This window comes from Lynx rufus, unplaced genomic scaffold, assembly GCF_022079265.1.
Source record: "Lynx rufus isolate CCGP_SWC_20201006 ecotype Redwood Valley unplaced genomic scaffold, mLynRuf1.p SCAF_2, whole genome shotgun sequence".
NCBI classification, from domain to species: Eukaryota; Metazoa; Chordata; class Mammalia; order Carnivora; family Felidae; genus Lynx; species Lynx rufus.
The window spans coordinates 167128273-167146040 of NW_025814834.1; the positions used below are offsets into that span (position 1 = coordinate 167128273).

Here is a 17768-nt window from a genome sequence, read left to right on the forward strand (position 1 = left end):
AAAAGATAGATGAAATATATAGAAAAATAATTCAAAGTTCTTTTTCTGACATTAATATTAGATATGTCATTTCTTTGTTGAAGCTGATAATAATGATTTGTTTCAGTTATGTAATAATTGACTGCCACTTACTGAAAACTAGCTCTGCACTAGCTTAACATCCATAGAGATAGGGAGATGCCGGCCCAAAGAGGTCAACTAATTGGCACACAGCTAGTGACAGGGCATTTGTAGGAATCCCAGAATTGGAACGCACCTCCCAAACCCTTACTCTTGTCATCAACGCATAAGCTGATTGATTATCTTACTACTTTTTTGGATATGTCTACATTTTTCTTAAACAAATTTTCCTTTGATCTGCAAAGAAAGTATTGTTTGGTGTTTCTGAGTTCAGAAAATGTAAGAAGCCCGAGGGAATGCAGAATGAAACGCTTGGTGTTTACTTTTATCCACGTGTGATACTTTTGAAGGGCTTTGACCTTCTGCAGGAGAGACCAAAAGAACAAGGTCTAGACGCGCACACCTTGAGAATAAGTCAGCCAGCCACCTGTTACCGAGGGGAGGATGGTCCGTACTTTTGTTGCGGCTGTTATCTGGAGAATACGGCTTCCAGTCCCCCTGCCTCCAGCCTCCCCAGCTGTTAGGTACGCGGCCGCTGATAGACCCAGCGCAGGCTCGCGCGCAGGCGCCGGGCGGCCGCGGCGTTCGGTGAATTTGCTTTGCCGCCTGGCGCTCAGGTGTCCCCGAGTGGTTTCTCTTTGGCTTCCTTTCCTTCTTTGCCCGGGACTGAGGGTCGCCGCCGCCCCTTCTCCAGGCCCTCTCCAACCCCTACCCAGACCAATCCTGGCGCGGCCCCTACCCTCTGACCCCGCGTTGCACAATGCCCGAGCCCAGTCCCCAAGGGTGTGAAACCCAGCGTTCCTGCCCCTGGGCGGGGACGGGCGGCTACCGTGCGGGGAGCCGAGGCGGCGAGCGCGCAGCCGACACAGCCCGCAGACCAGGGCCCCGCGAGTCCCCCGGGAACTACAGCCACAGGCCCCCCGCGCCGCTCGGCCCTGCCGCCGGGCCCGCCCGCCGCTCCTCTCACAGGCCGCCGCCGCCGCAGCCATGGCGGAAGTTCATAGACGTCAGCATGCCCGGGTTAAAGGAGAAGCCCCCGCGAAATCCTCCACACACAGACATGAGGAGGAGTTGGGGATGGCGTCGGCCGAAACGCTGACGGTGTTCCTGAAGCTGCTGGCCGCCGGCTTTTACGGCGTGAGCTCCTTCCTGATCGTGGTGGTCAACAAAAGCGTGCTTACCAATTACAGGTAGGGCCGAGGCGGCGGCGGCGGCCGAGGCCGTGGGGAGGAGCGCGCGGCTGCGGCGGGGCGCCGGCTCCTTGGACTTAACGCTGCCAAAGTTGAAGCTGAACAAAGTTGGGCGGGCGCGCGGCCCGGGCGGCGGGGCCGGCTTGGCGCATGGGCCGGGGTGCGGGTCCCGCTCTGGGCGCGGGGCCCCGGACGGCCCGGCGCGCGTACCCGCCGCGGTGGGAAAGCGCCCGCCGTGCCTACTGTGCAGCGCCCAGGAGACCTTGCCCTGCGGAGTAACGGAGCGGAGTTGCTTCGTGACTTTTGGCTCCCGTTGCATGCCAGGCTGGGAGCAGAGTGAGGGATGCCTTCCCTTCCCGGCATCCTGGGCCGGGGTCCGGGGCTTCAGGGTTCCTCGAGTTTGCTGACAGCCTCTGGGGACGTGCGCATCCTCAAGCTCTTTTAAGATTCTGACGCTGTCACTGGGACCCTGAGGCAGAAGCAGCATTTTTGTTTTAAAGATGTGAAACCGTTGAAGACACCTATGTCTGTCTTCTTCACCGCTTGAAAAATCTGTTGGAGGCAGCTGACTGAAATTGTGGAATCGGACAAGATGAGACAAGTGGCCGCCCGAGGCTACAGAATCAGGGGTGTTGCCTGACAACCAGCAGGGATTTTTCTCAGATTTTCATTTGGATAAAAGGCAGATGTTGGTGTTTGTATCAAAATGCATTTAAATTGAATCGACAGAGCTACGTTTGGGTTTTCCTGACCCCGTATTTTTCTCTCTCTACCTTTTTTGTAGATTTCCCTCCTCACTATGTGTTGGACTTGGCCAGGTTAGTTGGAATCTTCAGCATTACGTGGTTTATGTCGTTCGAACTTCTGTGTGTGTCTTTATATGTAGAACAGTGAATCTGTGTTCTCTGTTTACAGATGGTGGCCACAGTGGCAGTTCTCTGGGTGGGAAAGGCGCTCAGAGTAGTCAAGTTTCCTGACCTTGACAGAAATGTACCTCGAAAGGTAAAATAGTAATAATAGCAATAATAATGATAATGATAATAATACTAGTGCTTTTTGCTGAAAAGAAGTCCCTATATATTTTTGTCAGTGCTCCGCCTATTTAAAAATTGCCCAGAGTGGGTATAGTGAAGGTAAGAATAAATTTAGTAATATGTGTTTTAAAAAGGCCTACACACTCTGTAAAATTAAGGGAAAAAAGCCCCCTGAGATCTTGTGTTGTTTTAATCGATGAACACTTATTGGGAGGACAGCTGTTTTGCATTTTCTACATCCATCTAATCCAGCCAGTGTATCCTGCATTCGTTGTTGTTTGGGTTTGTTTTCTTATTTTTCTGTCTGCCTATGCTTAACTCCATGTGAAGATGAAATGCCTTTCCTTTTTCTGCCATGGGCTAATCCATTATATTTTAAAGCAGGTGATGTTACTGTCTCCTATGCTTTGATCATATTCATATTTCTGTTTTCTTTTTCCTTCTCCATTCTTCCCTCTCTCTGCCACAATAGTGCTGTTTATCCAGGAATAATGTTTTTTGGGTGCTTCACGGGGGCCAAAAATGTGTGTGAGTTCTAATCTTATGTTTTAAGTGGAAAGATTTTGATCATATAAACAAAACTGTTTCTGTTTGAAAGGACCTTGTTTTAGCTATCTTTATTATTGAGTTTTGTTATCCCTTTTTAAATTTTCTAGACGTTTCCACTACCTCTACTATATTTTGGGAACCAAATCACGGGACTGTTCAGCACAAAGAAACTGAAGTATGGATAACTTTATTTTACTAGTGAGGTTAATATAATGTATTCTTAAAACTGTACTTGAATGTCAAATATTTAACACATTGTTTTTGATTTTGGAAGAAAATGAAAGGACCGGAAAGCTTCTGTTAGTAAATAATGAAGATTACACCAAAAAGATTTTAGTTTAAATTCTTTAAGTTTGAATAGAAAGAGTTTTATTTGCTTTGGGGTTTTTTTCCCTCCTCACTTTGCTAATAGAAGTCTTAAAATGTTATAAAATGCTGTGATAGGAGATTGTCATTATTTTTCCAGACCTATATAGTAGTGGAGAGTATATGATAGGCTTCTGGGGTTTCAATTCTTTAATACAATTTATAAATATCATATTTTAAGCAAATTCTGCAAGCAAAATCAGAGGGTGGTATGAGAACTTTTGTAGTGTTTCTTTTAACATGAAGTAGTTAAAATAACATCAGATGGAACTCTGATACAAATATTGTACCCATGGCCATATCACTGTAGAAGCAGCGTATTCACTTCTAGAAAAAAGCAGTAGTTCGCTGCTCTACAACAAAACTGTTTAATTATCCTCTAACCTCCCAATTCTTGGCTTCTCCACTTGAGGAGTATAGTATGTATTGGGTGTATGTGATACTAAAATTATACACATAGGGAAGCTGTTTAACAGAAATCCATGGTTTCAGTACTTCCACTTAAGGTAAACCTTTGGCATAGTAGATGATTGTAAAACAATGGGGAGATCTCTGAGGATGAGAGACAAAGCGTTTTTCATTTCTTCTTTCTCCAGACCCAAGAAACCTGACAGAATAACCATGATGATATCTCTGGGAGAGGGTTCATGGAAGTTAGATTTCTCATGGGTGGGGCATCCTTTTCCATCTCATTATCCACTTGGAAAGAAATGCAGACATGCTACAAAGTGCTGCTTCTATAGAATTTGCTCTTCTTCATCCATTGTCATCCATCTATCCATCTTCAGCCTATTTTTTATTGCCAGCTAAGTATAAGGCACTTTGGAGTGAGATGAGATATATTCAGAAATAATTATATCACAAGAGGATATGTGTTTGACTAGTGCAAGCAAAATGCTGTGGTAATTTAGAGGAAGACCAAAGTATTTCACAAAAGGACAATCAAGGAGTGTTTCATGTGGGTAGATTATCATAGATGCTTTTTGGAGGGTTGGACGTGTTCAGGGGGAGTGGAGTGGGTGGGAAGTAAGGTCAGTCTAGTAAAAAAGGAAGACTAACATGGTTACTTTTAAGGGTATTTGTATAAAAGTAGAGTGAGATAAAGTGGCTGTTATTAGTCTTTGATAATAGATACATGATCTCTACCATTTTTTATAGTTAGCTTGGTATTTCTCACTTCTAGTAGTTTTATGAAAGCAATTCTTTCAGCTTTCAAATAAGAATCCTAGAAAGAAATAAAGGTTTAATCACAGATTAATCAATATGGAATGGAATTAACCGGCATAATGGAAGGAAGAGATTAACATTATTTTAAGATATTTGGGGAGTCTTAGTTAAAAAAGTAAATTGTTAAACTTTATTTTACCTAATCATATTTTTTTCCTTTTTTTTTTTTTTTTTTTTTTTTTTTGCAGCTTGCCAATGTTTACAGTTCTGAGAAGGTTCTCCATCCTGTTTACAATGTTTGCTGAAGGAGTTTTACTCAAGTGAGCTAATTTCTAATATATGTAGTCTTTAACAAACTTTTAATTATCTTGAAAAGGGGCCCAGCATATGTGAAATAGTAAAATTATTTGTCTTGTTTCAACTTTATCTTTTGAGAAGTTTAAGCAACTTTCTTCCTTTGCTATAGGAATTGATAGTTTATGGGAGCAGTAGTTGGGAAGATTATGAATTGTAGTAGTTGGAATCTGTCTGAACATGAGATATACTTCTAAGAATTCCTGTACTTACTGTTGCCACTGGGTGAAGCTGGGTCAGAAACATCAGTATAGGTTTTAAATAGTGTTCATGTCTTGGCTACTTTTACCACAAGTGCGTGTGACCTTTTTCTACTTAAAGAAATTCTGATTTACAAAAATGCAAACTCAATAATGGTAAATATAAGAATCAAAATATGAATACACTTTTTTGTATAACTTTTTGCTTCATGTAAAGGGGTTCTTTGAAATATCCAATTTCTTGGAAGCATTTAAAATATGATTGTTTATAGCTTTTTTTAAAGAAAACACACACACACACACACACACACATATATATATATTTTTTTTTTTGCCTGTGTTGCAGATTGAGTCTTTGTGAATAACTAAAGGCACATGTATGTGTTTTTTAATTGTTTTATTTTGTAGGAAGACTTTTTCTTGGGGTATTAAGATGACCGTATTTGCAATGATTATTGGAGCCTTTGTAGCTGCCAGGTAAGAATGTATTAAGAACATATTGGAAATTATCAATAATTATTAATAATAATCAATTACCAGTAAAGAGATTTTTTTATAGGCTAAGTAAGAATCATGTCTTTGAAAACATCCAAAAGACTCTTCAGAGAGTTCAATCTTTTTGGCTGTATTAAGGTCAAGGCTGGCAAAATCTGATTCTTCTACTTATTGAGCACATACCATATGCCATGTTTGGCATTTTACACATATTACTTATGCATTCTTTACAACAACTCTGAAAGCTATGGGTATAATTTTCCTATTTTTAGTTGAAGAAACTGAAACCTGAGTTCAGTAACTTGGTCAAGGTTACACAGCTAGTAAATGGCAGAGCCGGAATTTGAATTTGTGCCTGACTCCAGAGCCTGTGTGCTTTTATAAATCATGTGGTATTCGTTTACTTTGCATAGTGCTAAAGAAAATAGTGTCTTAGAAAAGGCAGATGATAATGAATTATTTGCCTTGTGGAATAATAAAGAATAGAATTTCTTTATTTGTCCTCACTTAAGATATATCACAAATGCCATAACTTAGACATTCTGTTAAATTACTGAAGCTTTTTCCATTGTTCTTAAGTTTAAGTTTTAAAATGCAGGAAGAGGAGCACCTGGGTCACTCAGTCATTTCAGGTCATGATCTCATAGTTCTCTGCTCCTACCCTGTGTGCACATATGCTCTCTCTCTTTCTCAAAAATAAATTAATTTATTAATTAACTAATTAATATTTAAAATGTAGGGTGAAAATGTATGCCCAAAGACTCAGAAAATTAAAGTTATAGCTAGAGGCCTTCTACATTTTACTTAGCCCAAGGCATACGTACGTGGGGTTGCTAATGACACAAATTCTGCCCGGCATACATTTTCCATCTGGGAATTCAGTGCGCTTCTTGGATTAGCTCATTTACCTTCATCATCCCTGTGGTATAGGCAGGAGGAAATATTAAAGTCAGATTCTATTCTACCCTAAATTTCCAAGTGAAATTGCATTCCTTTTTTTTTTTTTTTTAAAGATAGAATAGTTACTAGAATTTTATTATATAGCTAACTATTTTTCCCTTTAGGTGATATTGCCTCCTTGAAGAAAAATTGTATATGAGCCTTTAACCTTTCTTTTTAGTGATGCCCTGCTAGTCTTTGAAGCATTTCCTTGAAGCTGGTGGGGCCCCAAACAGAGTCAAACAACAGGAGTTCCTCGGGGCCAACCCTGGCCTGCAGATTTGGACCAGCCTTATCTAATCAGAACCTTTTACTTGGGAAACAGATTGGGTGGAAGGGAGTCTGAAGTTAAAAGGCTGTCAGGCTGTTTGGAAAAGGGACTGTACATGGGCTAGTTCTGCCTAAAATAGCAGTGGCATAGAGCTCCTTAGAAGTCTCATTCCATGTACTAGTTAGCTATAAATATATACTAGTTTTGCACAATCACAGAATGTGGAATGTGGGGCCGCTATTTTAGCTAGGGTGCTAACATTTAATGAAGACATACTCTTCTTAGATTTTCAGTATTCTGTTCAGTTTACTAAGTTCTTATCTTGTGCCTGGTAGTCAACTAAATAATAGAAAATTTTAATTTCCCTAATCCAGCTAGTTATACCTGGTAGGCTTTTAAAGCAGTCATTTAAGTATTTGAGTTCCTACTATGTGCTTAGACACTATTGTAGCTTGATCTCAGAACTAGCTATAATCTATACCTCAGATATTCCACCCAGTGACCCAACCACTTGTACAGCCTGCCTTTTGTGTGAATGAATCCTTGGAAAAGTGACATGTTAACAGCTTCATCTTTTTGATTTCCTTGTCTTTGAAATTGAGTTCCAGTGTCTTCTTCCTGCTTCAGATGTATCATAATGGTGAATTTGGTTACTTGGTCTTGTCTGACTTTGATTTCAGAGCAGTGTTATATTAACTGATGTGATTGATTAATTACTAATGACTATGTTTAGGTGTTAGTATGTCTCATTTCTGAAGACTTCCCTATTGAGTATGAAATTGCAAACTATAACCAGGAATCAAGAAATACTAATAGCTGGTAAAATGCCTAATGTTCACTTACCTAGATAAGAATATGTTCTTCCATATATTGTACTTCAGACCTACTTAAAATTACATGCATGTTCTTTAAATGTAAGTTATTAAAGTGTTGCTTGTGTTTTACAGCTCTGACTTGGCATTTGACCTGGAAGGATATGTTTTCATTCTGATAAATGATGTCCTGACAGCAGCAAATGGCGCATATGTAAAACAGAAATTAGATTCAAAAGTAGGTAGCAATCTACATCTTTAAGAGATGTTTACTGTTGTTAGGAGTGGTAATGTCAATTTGTCAGGAAAAAAGCAGAAAATAAAGAAATACTTAGGAGAGAGGGGAAAGACCTAGGGATCTCTGAAGGTAAAATATCTGTATGTTGCTGCTCACGTAAAAAACTTTATTTTTCAGTTATTACAATTAGATTTTATTCTTATTCCTTTTCTGGAAAGGATTGGGTGAATATTGACTTTGGGAGAGGGAAATAATTAAGGGTGTTCATTGGAGAAAAGTGTCATAAATGTTCATGGCTGTGAACTGGACAAGAAGGAAATATCTGGAAGACCTTAAGCAGATTTGAGGAGTGAGTGTTGAAAGGAGCTGCAGAACAAGAATGGACTTTGCATATTTGTCCCACAAATAATGGGAAAGCATTTAGGGAGCATTAGTATCATTCTCTCTCAAGAGCAATGCTGGATTCCTTGGCCTAGATCTCGTACACATGAATGTTACATACCCAGCTCTTTTAACTTGCAGTATGCTTTAAAGATATTTTTTGTTGGTCTGTTACACACTTTGAATATATATATACTAAATTTTATTTTTAGGTCAAGCCATAAAGCAGAGAATTTGAGTCACATTGCTTTTACTACATTATGGTATAAGTTCACATTATTGTAAGAAGAAGCTATGTGGAACTCAGCTGTATACATCATAGGGTTGTTATTGAAGGAATTGCCCTTTTTATCATGATGTATCCCCTATAAGGACCCACATGAGATACTGTCACCATAGTTTTTTCTAAACAGTGGTACATTTTTTATCTCATATTTAAATCGTGTATTTCCCTACCCATGTTTTCTCTTCTAAGTCAGATGACCTTATCTGCTTAGTTTTTAGTCTTCCCTATTATATGTACAATATTTCTGAAACTCCTTCAGACCATTTTTTGGTGTTCAGATTGTAAGTACAAATGCCCTACCTAGTCAGTAGTAGTATTAGTGTCAGGTTTGTATTGTCTTGGCAGGGGGCTTTGCCTTCTTCAGAAAGAGCCATGGAATGAATATCCTAGTAGTTTTCATTATTCTCAGAGATTGTTTATTTTGAAGGTCTTTGAAGAATAGGGACAATGTGGATTGTTTCCAACAATTTTTTCTTAAGTATACCTTTTATGTCTTATTGTTCATTTATTTGTCTTGATGACTTTGTATGATGATTGTATTTTAGTGGAAGCTACTACTATTAAATAATTTTTATCTTTTTGAAATAAAGAAAAGGGAACAGTTAGAGATTTAGTTTTACTCTGTTTTTTTCTCAGCCCATTTGCTGCTTTGGAAAATATGTACCAGTAATAACATTCCATTTGTCCATCAGCCTCAGCTGTCTAAAACCGTACTGACTAATAGAATTTTCTGTGTTGATAGAAATATTCTCTATCTCTACTGTCCATTTTCTGTAGCTACCAGCCACATGTGGCTGTTGAGGTACAACTGAGGAACTGAATTAGTAGTTTAAATATAATTAAATTGAAATAGCTGCATATGGCTAGTAACTACTGTATTGGACAGCACAATCTAGAGTATATTCTAGAACCTGGACAAAAGCAAAGAGAGTTTCTGCTATTTCATTCCCATAAGAGTCCTTCATTTCCTCTCTTAAAAATGACTTAGGACTCATTTGTATTAGAACTTTTAAGCATATTGATCTGCTTTTCGTACCTCATAGATTGGGAGCAACATACTAGAAGATGGAATTCTAGTTAGAGGCAGAGAGGCAGTGGTATAAAAGGTCAGCTAACAACAAAAGAAAGAAACAGGAAAACTATAAAAGATAGAAGTACTCAAAAACAGGGTGATTAAACAGCATTAAGGAAATCACAACATCATATAAGGACCTAATACAGTAATGCATGTTTATGATGATGCCCTCAATTGAATTTTAGTCAATATACTATGTTTAAGAAGGCAGGGAAGAAGATATTCAAGACAATTAAAAAGAATTTGGTATTTGTCCGTTATCTGGATAGGGTGTGCGTGTGTGTGTGTGTGGCATCCTTACTTACCAGGTCACACTCATGTCTCTGGCTGACTGGGTATCTGTTGTTAAAGGTTGTTTGTTCTATGGCTTTTTTTTTTTTTTTCTGCCTTAGAAATGAGGCACATCTTTTCATTGATGCTTTTGGTGGCCATAGAAATCAGTTATATGGTTTATCTGAGAGGCAGTATGGCCACACTGAGATGCTGTTAATAAATCAGAAGTTTTATTACCTGTAATTTCAGGAATGCTTAAATCATGGTCCTTTGAGCATGAGTCACGTGACATTAAGATTTAGTGCTGCATTTCAGACCTGAATGCAACTATTGAGTTTAAAACATTTCTAACTTTAAAGAAATCACAAATAATACATATTAGAAATAGTAGAAAGTATAATAGAAGTAGTAGAAAATGTAGATAAGCAAGAGGAAGAAAAGATAAATCTCTCTTAATTCTACCATCAAGTGAGAAGCGCAGTTTTGGAGGATAAGAGTATGTGAGCATTTGCATGTGTATGTACATGTTTAACTGTGCAAAATTTTAAAACAGCAATAATATATAATGTTTTCTAGTCTGTTTTTCACTTAGTGCAGTTTCATGAACATGTTTACTTATCAGTATTATTTAACATTTTTAGTGGTCACATAATATTTCATTGTTTGGTTGTATCTAATCAACTGGTTTTCTGTTGTTGAGTATTTGTTTCCAGTTTTCCAAAGCTCCTTTTGAGAAGGTAGTTTGACTTTTTACATTGTTCAGTGATCTTTCATCACAGAAGTTAGGCAGATATCATGCCTCCATCCTCACTACTTCATCCCCATCTTGCCTTTACCCTCCTCCCCCCGCCCCAAACTCTGGCCTGCTTCTTCAGGTGACTGCTTCCAGCTGAATGTCTTAGAAGTGTGTGAATGAAAAGTGGACCCAGAGTTCTCATAGGCTCCCTGTGTTTGAAGGTGTATTGGCCCAGTAGCTGAGGGCACAGCAAATCATACTTTTGGGAGTTGTAGATAGAATAATCTTAATCTTCATTGTACTTCACACATCCATTTTCAGAAATACTTCACTGTCAAGTTATGTCTGTCTGTGTTGGTCTAGGTGTGAGTATGTGTGTCGGTATCTGCCCCCCTGTCTCTCTTAAATGGCATTTTGCTGTGGTTCTAAAAGCTCAAGACTGACTTGATGACTTTTGATTCAGGACTGTGTTTATATAGAGAGAGGTGTGTATATTCAAAATAAACTTTCCCCTGCTTGCTGTTTTGTGGTAGCCAGTTGAAGTTATTTTTATTTCCCTGGTTTTAAGCACTCAAAGGATTTATTTCAAATAAATTAAAAATGTTGTAGGTTTGATTTTTTTTCTTTTTTTCTTGCTTTTGAAAGCTTAGGTTATTTAACGTTTGCAAAACTTAATGACTTGGCTGATTTGCTGTCTATATTGTGGGGGAGGGTGTGTGTGTGTGTGATGGTAGTGGAATTCTATATAGAGTTTTGTATATCTGTCTTCTAGAACCAAATGAAACACCTAATTATTTACTATTCTAGGAGCTGGGAAAATATGGTCTGCTCTATTACAATGCACTGTTCATGATTCTGCCCACTCTGGCCATTGCATATTTTACAGGAGATGCGCAAAAGGTAGGAATTTCTAATTATGATTTAATGGCTTATGTTCTTGAATTTTATTATTATTTGTGGCCACAAGATACACTGTGGGGTTGTTAAAAAGTAATGTGCTTATTGAATGACCAAAAACAGAGTTTATTTTTTAGCTTGCTAATGTCATGCTAACCTTTTTTCTTGGCATGAGTATTGGATGGTACTAAAATGGCTCAAAATAGCTTTGACTGTTAACATAAAAATAGTGAATGCCAACTAGTGTCCTTCTTATGTGTCAGAAGGATAGAGGAAGGGAATTTTCACATTTCTACTAAACTACAAAATAAGAATAGAGGCAGACTATCCTTGAGAAACAAAAAATCCTAAACTAGTAGAATTCTTCAAATCTAAACAAAATATTTGGCATTTCTAAGAAGCTCTCTGTTTTGTTGTACAGTTGTCATGCTGGTTTAAATCCCACGCTGGGTTTTTTCCTTAGGAGATATTTAGCATTATGTGGTAACAGCTACCCACAGTAGAGTAGCAAAATAAATCCACACAAGAATATTTCTTTAAAACAAACCCCCTATTCATAGGAAAAAAATTGATACCATTTTGTTACAATTTACAAAATTTTGCAGACTAAATGGAAACCTAGAATTTTGCCAAGATTTCTATAACAAGATTTCTTTTAATGATTCCCCTGGCTAGTAGTTTCTTCAGAATAAATGTATTGGTTATTTACTCTAATGACGGTGACAAGTCTCACAAATCAGTGGGAGCCAAAATAAAGAAAAGGTTTTGAAAGTAGTTAGACTATTAAAAAATTGTTCTTCAGTCAAAGGTAGAAGACCTTATAAAGCTTATAAAGGCCCTTTGTTTTATTCATCAAGAATGCTTTTTAAAAAACAGCATAGATCATCTTGAACATGTATAAATGTTTTAATGAACTGTGACCTGGCTGCTAGCAGGCCTAAAAATGACTCCAAAGTAGGAAATGGAGCTGGTGATCTGACTAATAAAGAGTGCTGAAGAAGTATTTTGTGGCTATGGAAAAAGTGGGAAGAGAAACTAACATTTATTGAGTCCCTATTATGTGTTAGTTACTTTACATATGTAATACAATGCAGTCCCCAGAACAGTTCTAGAAAGTTTGAATTATCTCTGTTGTACCAATGTGGAAATAAGGGCTCAGAGAGACTAAGTAACTTGCCCAATGTTACACTGTTGGTGGATAGAGTTAGGGTTTAAACCCAGGCCTGAACTCCAAAGGCCATGGTCTTTCCGCAGTATTCTCTTTCCCTCTAGGAGACTTTGACAGAAATACCTCTTACACTTTAGCTTTGGGGCAAGAATGTAAGGTAAAGTAACCAGGCATGACAGCACAGATGGTTCCAAATCTTGAGGTCAGTCTGTACATGAGAAAGTTGGAAGAATTAATGTGGTTAGGTATTCTATAGACTTGGCAAAATGGAATTCTCATTAATTTGAGACTTTGACTAGTAGCTTGCAGTTACTTGAAAAAATTGACCAAAGGAGATATTTATTCATTCCAGAGTGATGATCATTTAAATAGAAGTTATTGGCCAGGTTGTAACATAATTCATGCATATTTGAAAGTTCATGCATATTTGAACAGTCAACTTGCAATGTTTCTTTTTAAAAATTTTTTTTTTTTTCAACGTTTATTTATTTTTGGGACAGAGAGAGACAGAGCATGAACGGGGGAGGGGCAGAGAGAGAAGGAGACACAGAATCGGAAACAGGCTCCAGGCTCTGAGCCATCAGCCCAGAGCCTGACGCGGGGCTCGAACTCACAGACCGCGAGATCGTGACCTGGCTGAAGTCGGACGCTTAACCGACTGCGCCACCCAGGCGCCCCACAACTTGCAATGTTTCTATATGATTGAGAATGTTTACTCATAGTGAAAAAAGTTGCTTTGCTAACTATATTAGAATGAAATTTAGAATTTCATCTTACTGTTTTTTTCTTTTTTATGCAAAGGAGTAGAATTTGAGTAATCTTTTTGTTATTTCCAACAAAAGTGCCAGGCAAAGGTCAAGAAAGGTTTATTTTGGAAGAAATGTTTTTTTAAGAATGACAGAGTTCACCTGAATACTTTCAAGTTAGGGTGATAAACTAATGGAAGCTGAATTTTATTGCTCTGTAATCACACCCTATCAGCGTTTTGTGTTTCACATAAATGTTTGTTTGTTCTCACTCTTACTATTAATTAATATTATTCTTTAAAAACATTTTTTTTAATGTTTGTTTATTTTTGAGAGAGAGAGAAAGAGTGTGAGTGGGAGAGGGGCAGAAAGAGAGAGAGACACACACAGAATCTGAAGCAGGCTCCAGGCTCTGAGCTGTCAGCACAGAGCCCAACGCGGGGCTTGAACCCCAAGCCATGAGATCATGACCTGAGCCGAAGTCGGATGTTTAACCAAATGAACCACCAAGGCGCCCCAATATTATTCTTATAATATGCTTACTGGGGTGTAGATGGACACACTGGCTGGCAGTCTTAGAATCTCCTGCTCTTTTTCTTAACATTCTCTCCTTCACATGTTCTCCATTTAACATTCTCAAATAGTTAAGTGTTACTGTGTGTCTCATGGTGTTAGGCTCAGGTGATAAGGAAAAAAGATGAATTAGGTGTTTTTCTTGCTTTTGAGGACCATACGGTTGTCTTGGGGAGTAGACCTGCCAACATCAGAGCAATAAACTGTTCTAGGTTCTGTGGGAGAAGTGTTTTGGGGGCATCTTGGGATGTAAAATGGAAATGGGTCAATTCTGTCTCCTTGTTGGGGACAAAGTGCCTCATGGAGCTTTGCCTACAAACAAAGTAAAAATATAAGTGACATGAGTAGTGAGTGTTCTTTTAGTAGGTTATGAATTACATTTGAAACTTAGGAAGTAAGAATTCTGTTTGACTCTATGCCTAAATTACTTGTATGCTTATGAGACAAGTCACTGCAATTTCATTTTAAGTTCAATTCAGATGAGTATGTCTGAGCATCTTCATTGGGAATATGTGAGAAATATGCCTTAGTCCTTGCTACACAAAGAAGACACTGGCATGCTACAGAGATGGAATAAGATCTGGCACTGAAGTGTGTGCTTCTCAGTCATACCATAAATATTTAGGTTAGGAAGAAATTGGTGTGGATTGAATATCAGGATTGGCTTTTTAGAAGACATGGGGCTTGGTTTTTTTACCCACTAAATGCAACAAATAAGGCTAACCTGTTCTGGGAGTTGCTGTTAGAGATATAACTTGGAGAGGTGGTTGAGGGGTTTGCTTTTATTCACCAGCGCAGAAACAATGTCCAGAAGCCACCCACAGACAACCTGACGCATCCAGGAGGCCCATAGTGTTCTGTAAGAGGTTGCAGTTTTATTTGCTCCATTGGAAGATTCAGTTTTATAGTAGTCAGTAGGCTGTACATCTGAAGTCCTGGCAAAAAGGTTTCATATTTCAGAGGGCATATGTAGCATGATTTCAGATAAGAGTTTTCTAGTAAGTTGGGTTCATTTTCAGTATGTATCTTTAGACTTGTGCTTTTCCTTCACGGTATACATAGACATTCATTTATGTGCGTGTTTTTTTTTTTTTTTTAAGAGTGGACACTTTTTTGTGGGCCAGCTTATTTTTTTTCTAAGTTTATTTATTTTGAGGGAAAGAGAGAGAGCAGGACAGAGAGAGAGAGAGAGAGAGAGAGAGAATGAATATCCCAAAAAGGCTCCGTGCCATCAGCACAGAACCCGATGCAGGGCTTGAACTCACTAAGTGTGAGATCATGACCTGAGATGAAATCAAAAGTCAGATGCTTAACCAGCTGAGCCACCCAGGTGCCTTGGAACAGTTTATCTTTATTTTTTTTTTATTTATTTTTTTTTAAATTTTTTTTCAACGTTTTTTATTTATTTTTGGGACAGAGAGAGACAGAGTATGAACGGGGGAGGGGCAGAGAGAGAGGGAGACACAGAATCGGAAACAGGCTCCAGGCTCCGAGCCATCAGCCCAGAGCCCGACACGGGGCTCGAACCCACGGACCGCGAGATCGTGACCTGGCTGAAGTCGGACGCTTAACCGACTGCGCCACCCAGGCGCCCCAAGGAACAGTTTATCTTTAAATAAAGCTGTTCCCATATTAACAATTTGAGGCTACTTCTGGCCTTTAGGAAGATTTTGCCTATAATGTATGATGCCTTGTACCTGACAGGATGCGTCCATGTAAATAATTTTCCTCAATTCTCATTATATACTTGTGAGGTAGGTTGTTACTTGATTTATAGAGGTTAAGAACATAATTAAGGTTCCACAGTGGCAGAGTTCAGAACTAGAATCTGTCTGACTCCAGAAAGATCTCTTACTGTTTGTCTGGCTACATCTCTCAGAGCCATTTCTGCCTCTCTGACTTATAGGTTTACCCCTGTTTGGGACTTCCATGCAGGGCTTTCTCACAGAACAAGCTATTGAATGTGAGAAATGCCTTCAGAGTAATATTGGAAGTGAAGTTTCTGAAGCTTGGCCTTATCATTACTTAATCTTTTACAAGCAATCATATTTCTTTCATTCAACAAATAGTTACTGAGTGTTTACTCAGGTGCTGTTCTAAATTAAAAAAAAAAAAAAAAAAAAAAAAAAAGGACCTGTCCCTGCTTAAAGGAGCTTGCAATGCAATGGGTGAGATCAACTAAACATAAATTGTATAATAAGAACTACAAGGAGAAATAGAACAAGGAGGAGAGTGATTGGGGAAGTGCTGCTTGGGATAAGGTGGTTAGAGAAAGCATCTTTCTCAGTTTCATTTGAGCAGGGATTGAACTGAATGGACTGAGGCCAGTTTGCGTGGCACTTTCGAAGGAGTCCTCTAGTTGGAGGTAAGAGCAGGTTCTACGTGCTGAGGTGGAAGTAGGAGGGCCTATAGCTTCTTTACAAGAAGCATTTTCTGAGTAAATGACTACCAGGAGAATCAAGGTGGGTCTTGAAAGATGTGGAGGAAGAGAAACAGAAGGTACATTCTGGGTGGAACAAACATCATGAGCACAGGCATAGCTGCAGGGACCAGCCTCTTCAGTATGCTCAGGCTTTGGCAGTCAAAGACATTGGAGGCCTTCGAAGAGACCTTAGAGAGCATCCAGTTCAAGCCTCTTCTTTCACTGTTGAGGAAGCTGGGGCCCAAAGAGGGCCTAGGACTAGAATCCTGATTTCCTGACTATTACTAGTACTCTCGCTTTTCCCCACCACGTCACACCCTTCCAAGTTGGGACAAGTGCTACATACAAGAATTTGAAATTTACTCTGCAGATATGACAAGTCCCTAAAAGTTTATGACATAAGGGATAGAATGGAGAGAATTTAGGGCAGAATGCAGAAGCAACATCCAGTTCTGTCCTTGACCACTGTCTGATTTTGGACAGGGCCCTTCTGCTCCCCTACCCTGCTTTGTGAAGTGTAAACTGAGTAGGTTGTATCAACTGAGTTGGTTAGTTCTCTAGGTAGGGCCCTTTCCTGGGCTGAGACAGAATTTCTGAGGAGCAGAAGGTATGCCAGTGTGGAGACTAGGCTGCTGTTCTGATGGTTGGCATGAGCCCAGCTGCTCCCTGACTCCTGAATACCAATGCTTATAAACTTGCTCTCATCCGTTGGACTCCTGGCTTTCTTGACCCAGAGCCATTTTGCATGGAAGCTTTGTATGTATTCTATGAAAAGACCAACAAGATAAATTGTTAAAACACAGTATAAAACTGAATATGGTATGCTACATTTTGAATAAGAAAAAGGGAAAATAGTATATATGCATTGTATTCACTTATTTAAGTAATGAAACTCTGGAAGAATATACATAAGACTAATAAAGTAACCACCAATTCGTGTGTGAGTGTGTGTGTGAGAACAGAATAAATATAGAACAGGAATGGGAGGGAGACTTCTCACTATTTATCTTTTTATATGTTTTTGATTGTAGAGCCATGTGAATGTATCTTAAATTACATTTTATAAAAGGAACAGCAAGAAAAGGATAAAGTTTTTCTATAAATAATGACTATCCTATGATGAATCCTAAAGTTTAAAATAACTGGGGGTGGTGGGACAAATTAATTTGTTCTCATTATTCAGGGTTGCAGACTGTTGACCCCAGCATGCAAATTAAAACAAGATCAGATCCAAATTATTTTTTTTTCAAAATCTCACTGTTAACTTTAGAAGGCAAAGGAAAGAAAAGTTCCCTGTGTTAGGACAGGAATCCAGTAAGAGGGCTCTGAAAGGTCAGCTCCCCAGGGAGGCAGGAGTTCTACAGAGCAGTTGATAGGGCTGACACAGTCTTTAAGCAAGAATTGAAGGCCAAGGAAGAAAAAACCTAAATTACCATAAAAATTGAAAGGCAGGATCCAATTGAACAACGTAACCTA

The 17768-nt window shown here is 38.9% G+C and overlaps 1 protein-coding gene across 2 annotated transcripts in view; it reads left to right on the top strand.

The window, feature by feature from the left end:
* The first annotated feature begins 898 nt into the window (after positions 1-898).
* Positions 899-17768, top strand: part of SLC35D1 (solute carrier family 35 member D1) — a 56313-nt gene continuing 39443 nt past the window's right edge. Inside the window, exons 1-8 of one of the 2 annotated variants that reach the window (XM_047082706.1) lie at positions 899-1310; positions 2095-2128; positions 2226-2312; positions 3001-3068; positions 4675-4746; positions 5389-5457; positions 7633-7735; positions 11294-11386. In XM_047082706.1, the coding sequence (XP_046938662.1) occupies positions 1108-1310; positions 2095-2128; positions 2226-2312; positions 3001-3068; positions 4675-4746; positions 5389-5457; positions 7633-7735; positions 11294-11386 (729 nt within the window). In that variant the 5' untranslated portion in view covers positions 899-1107. The remainder of the gene's footprint in view (positions 1311-2094; positions 2129-2225; positions 2313-3000; positions 3069-4674; positions 4747-5388; positions 5458-7632; positions 7736-11293; positions 11387-17768) is intronic. The other variant, XM_047082707.1, reaches the window with a different exon arrangement.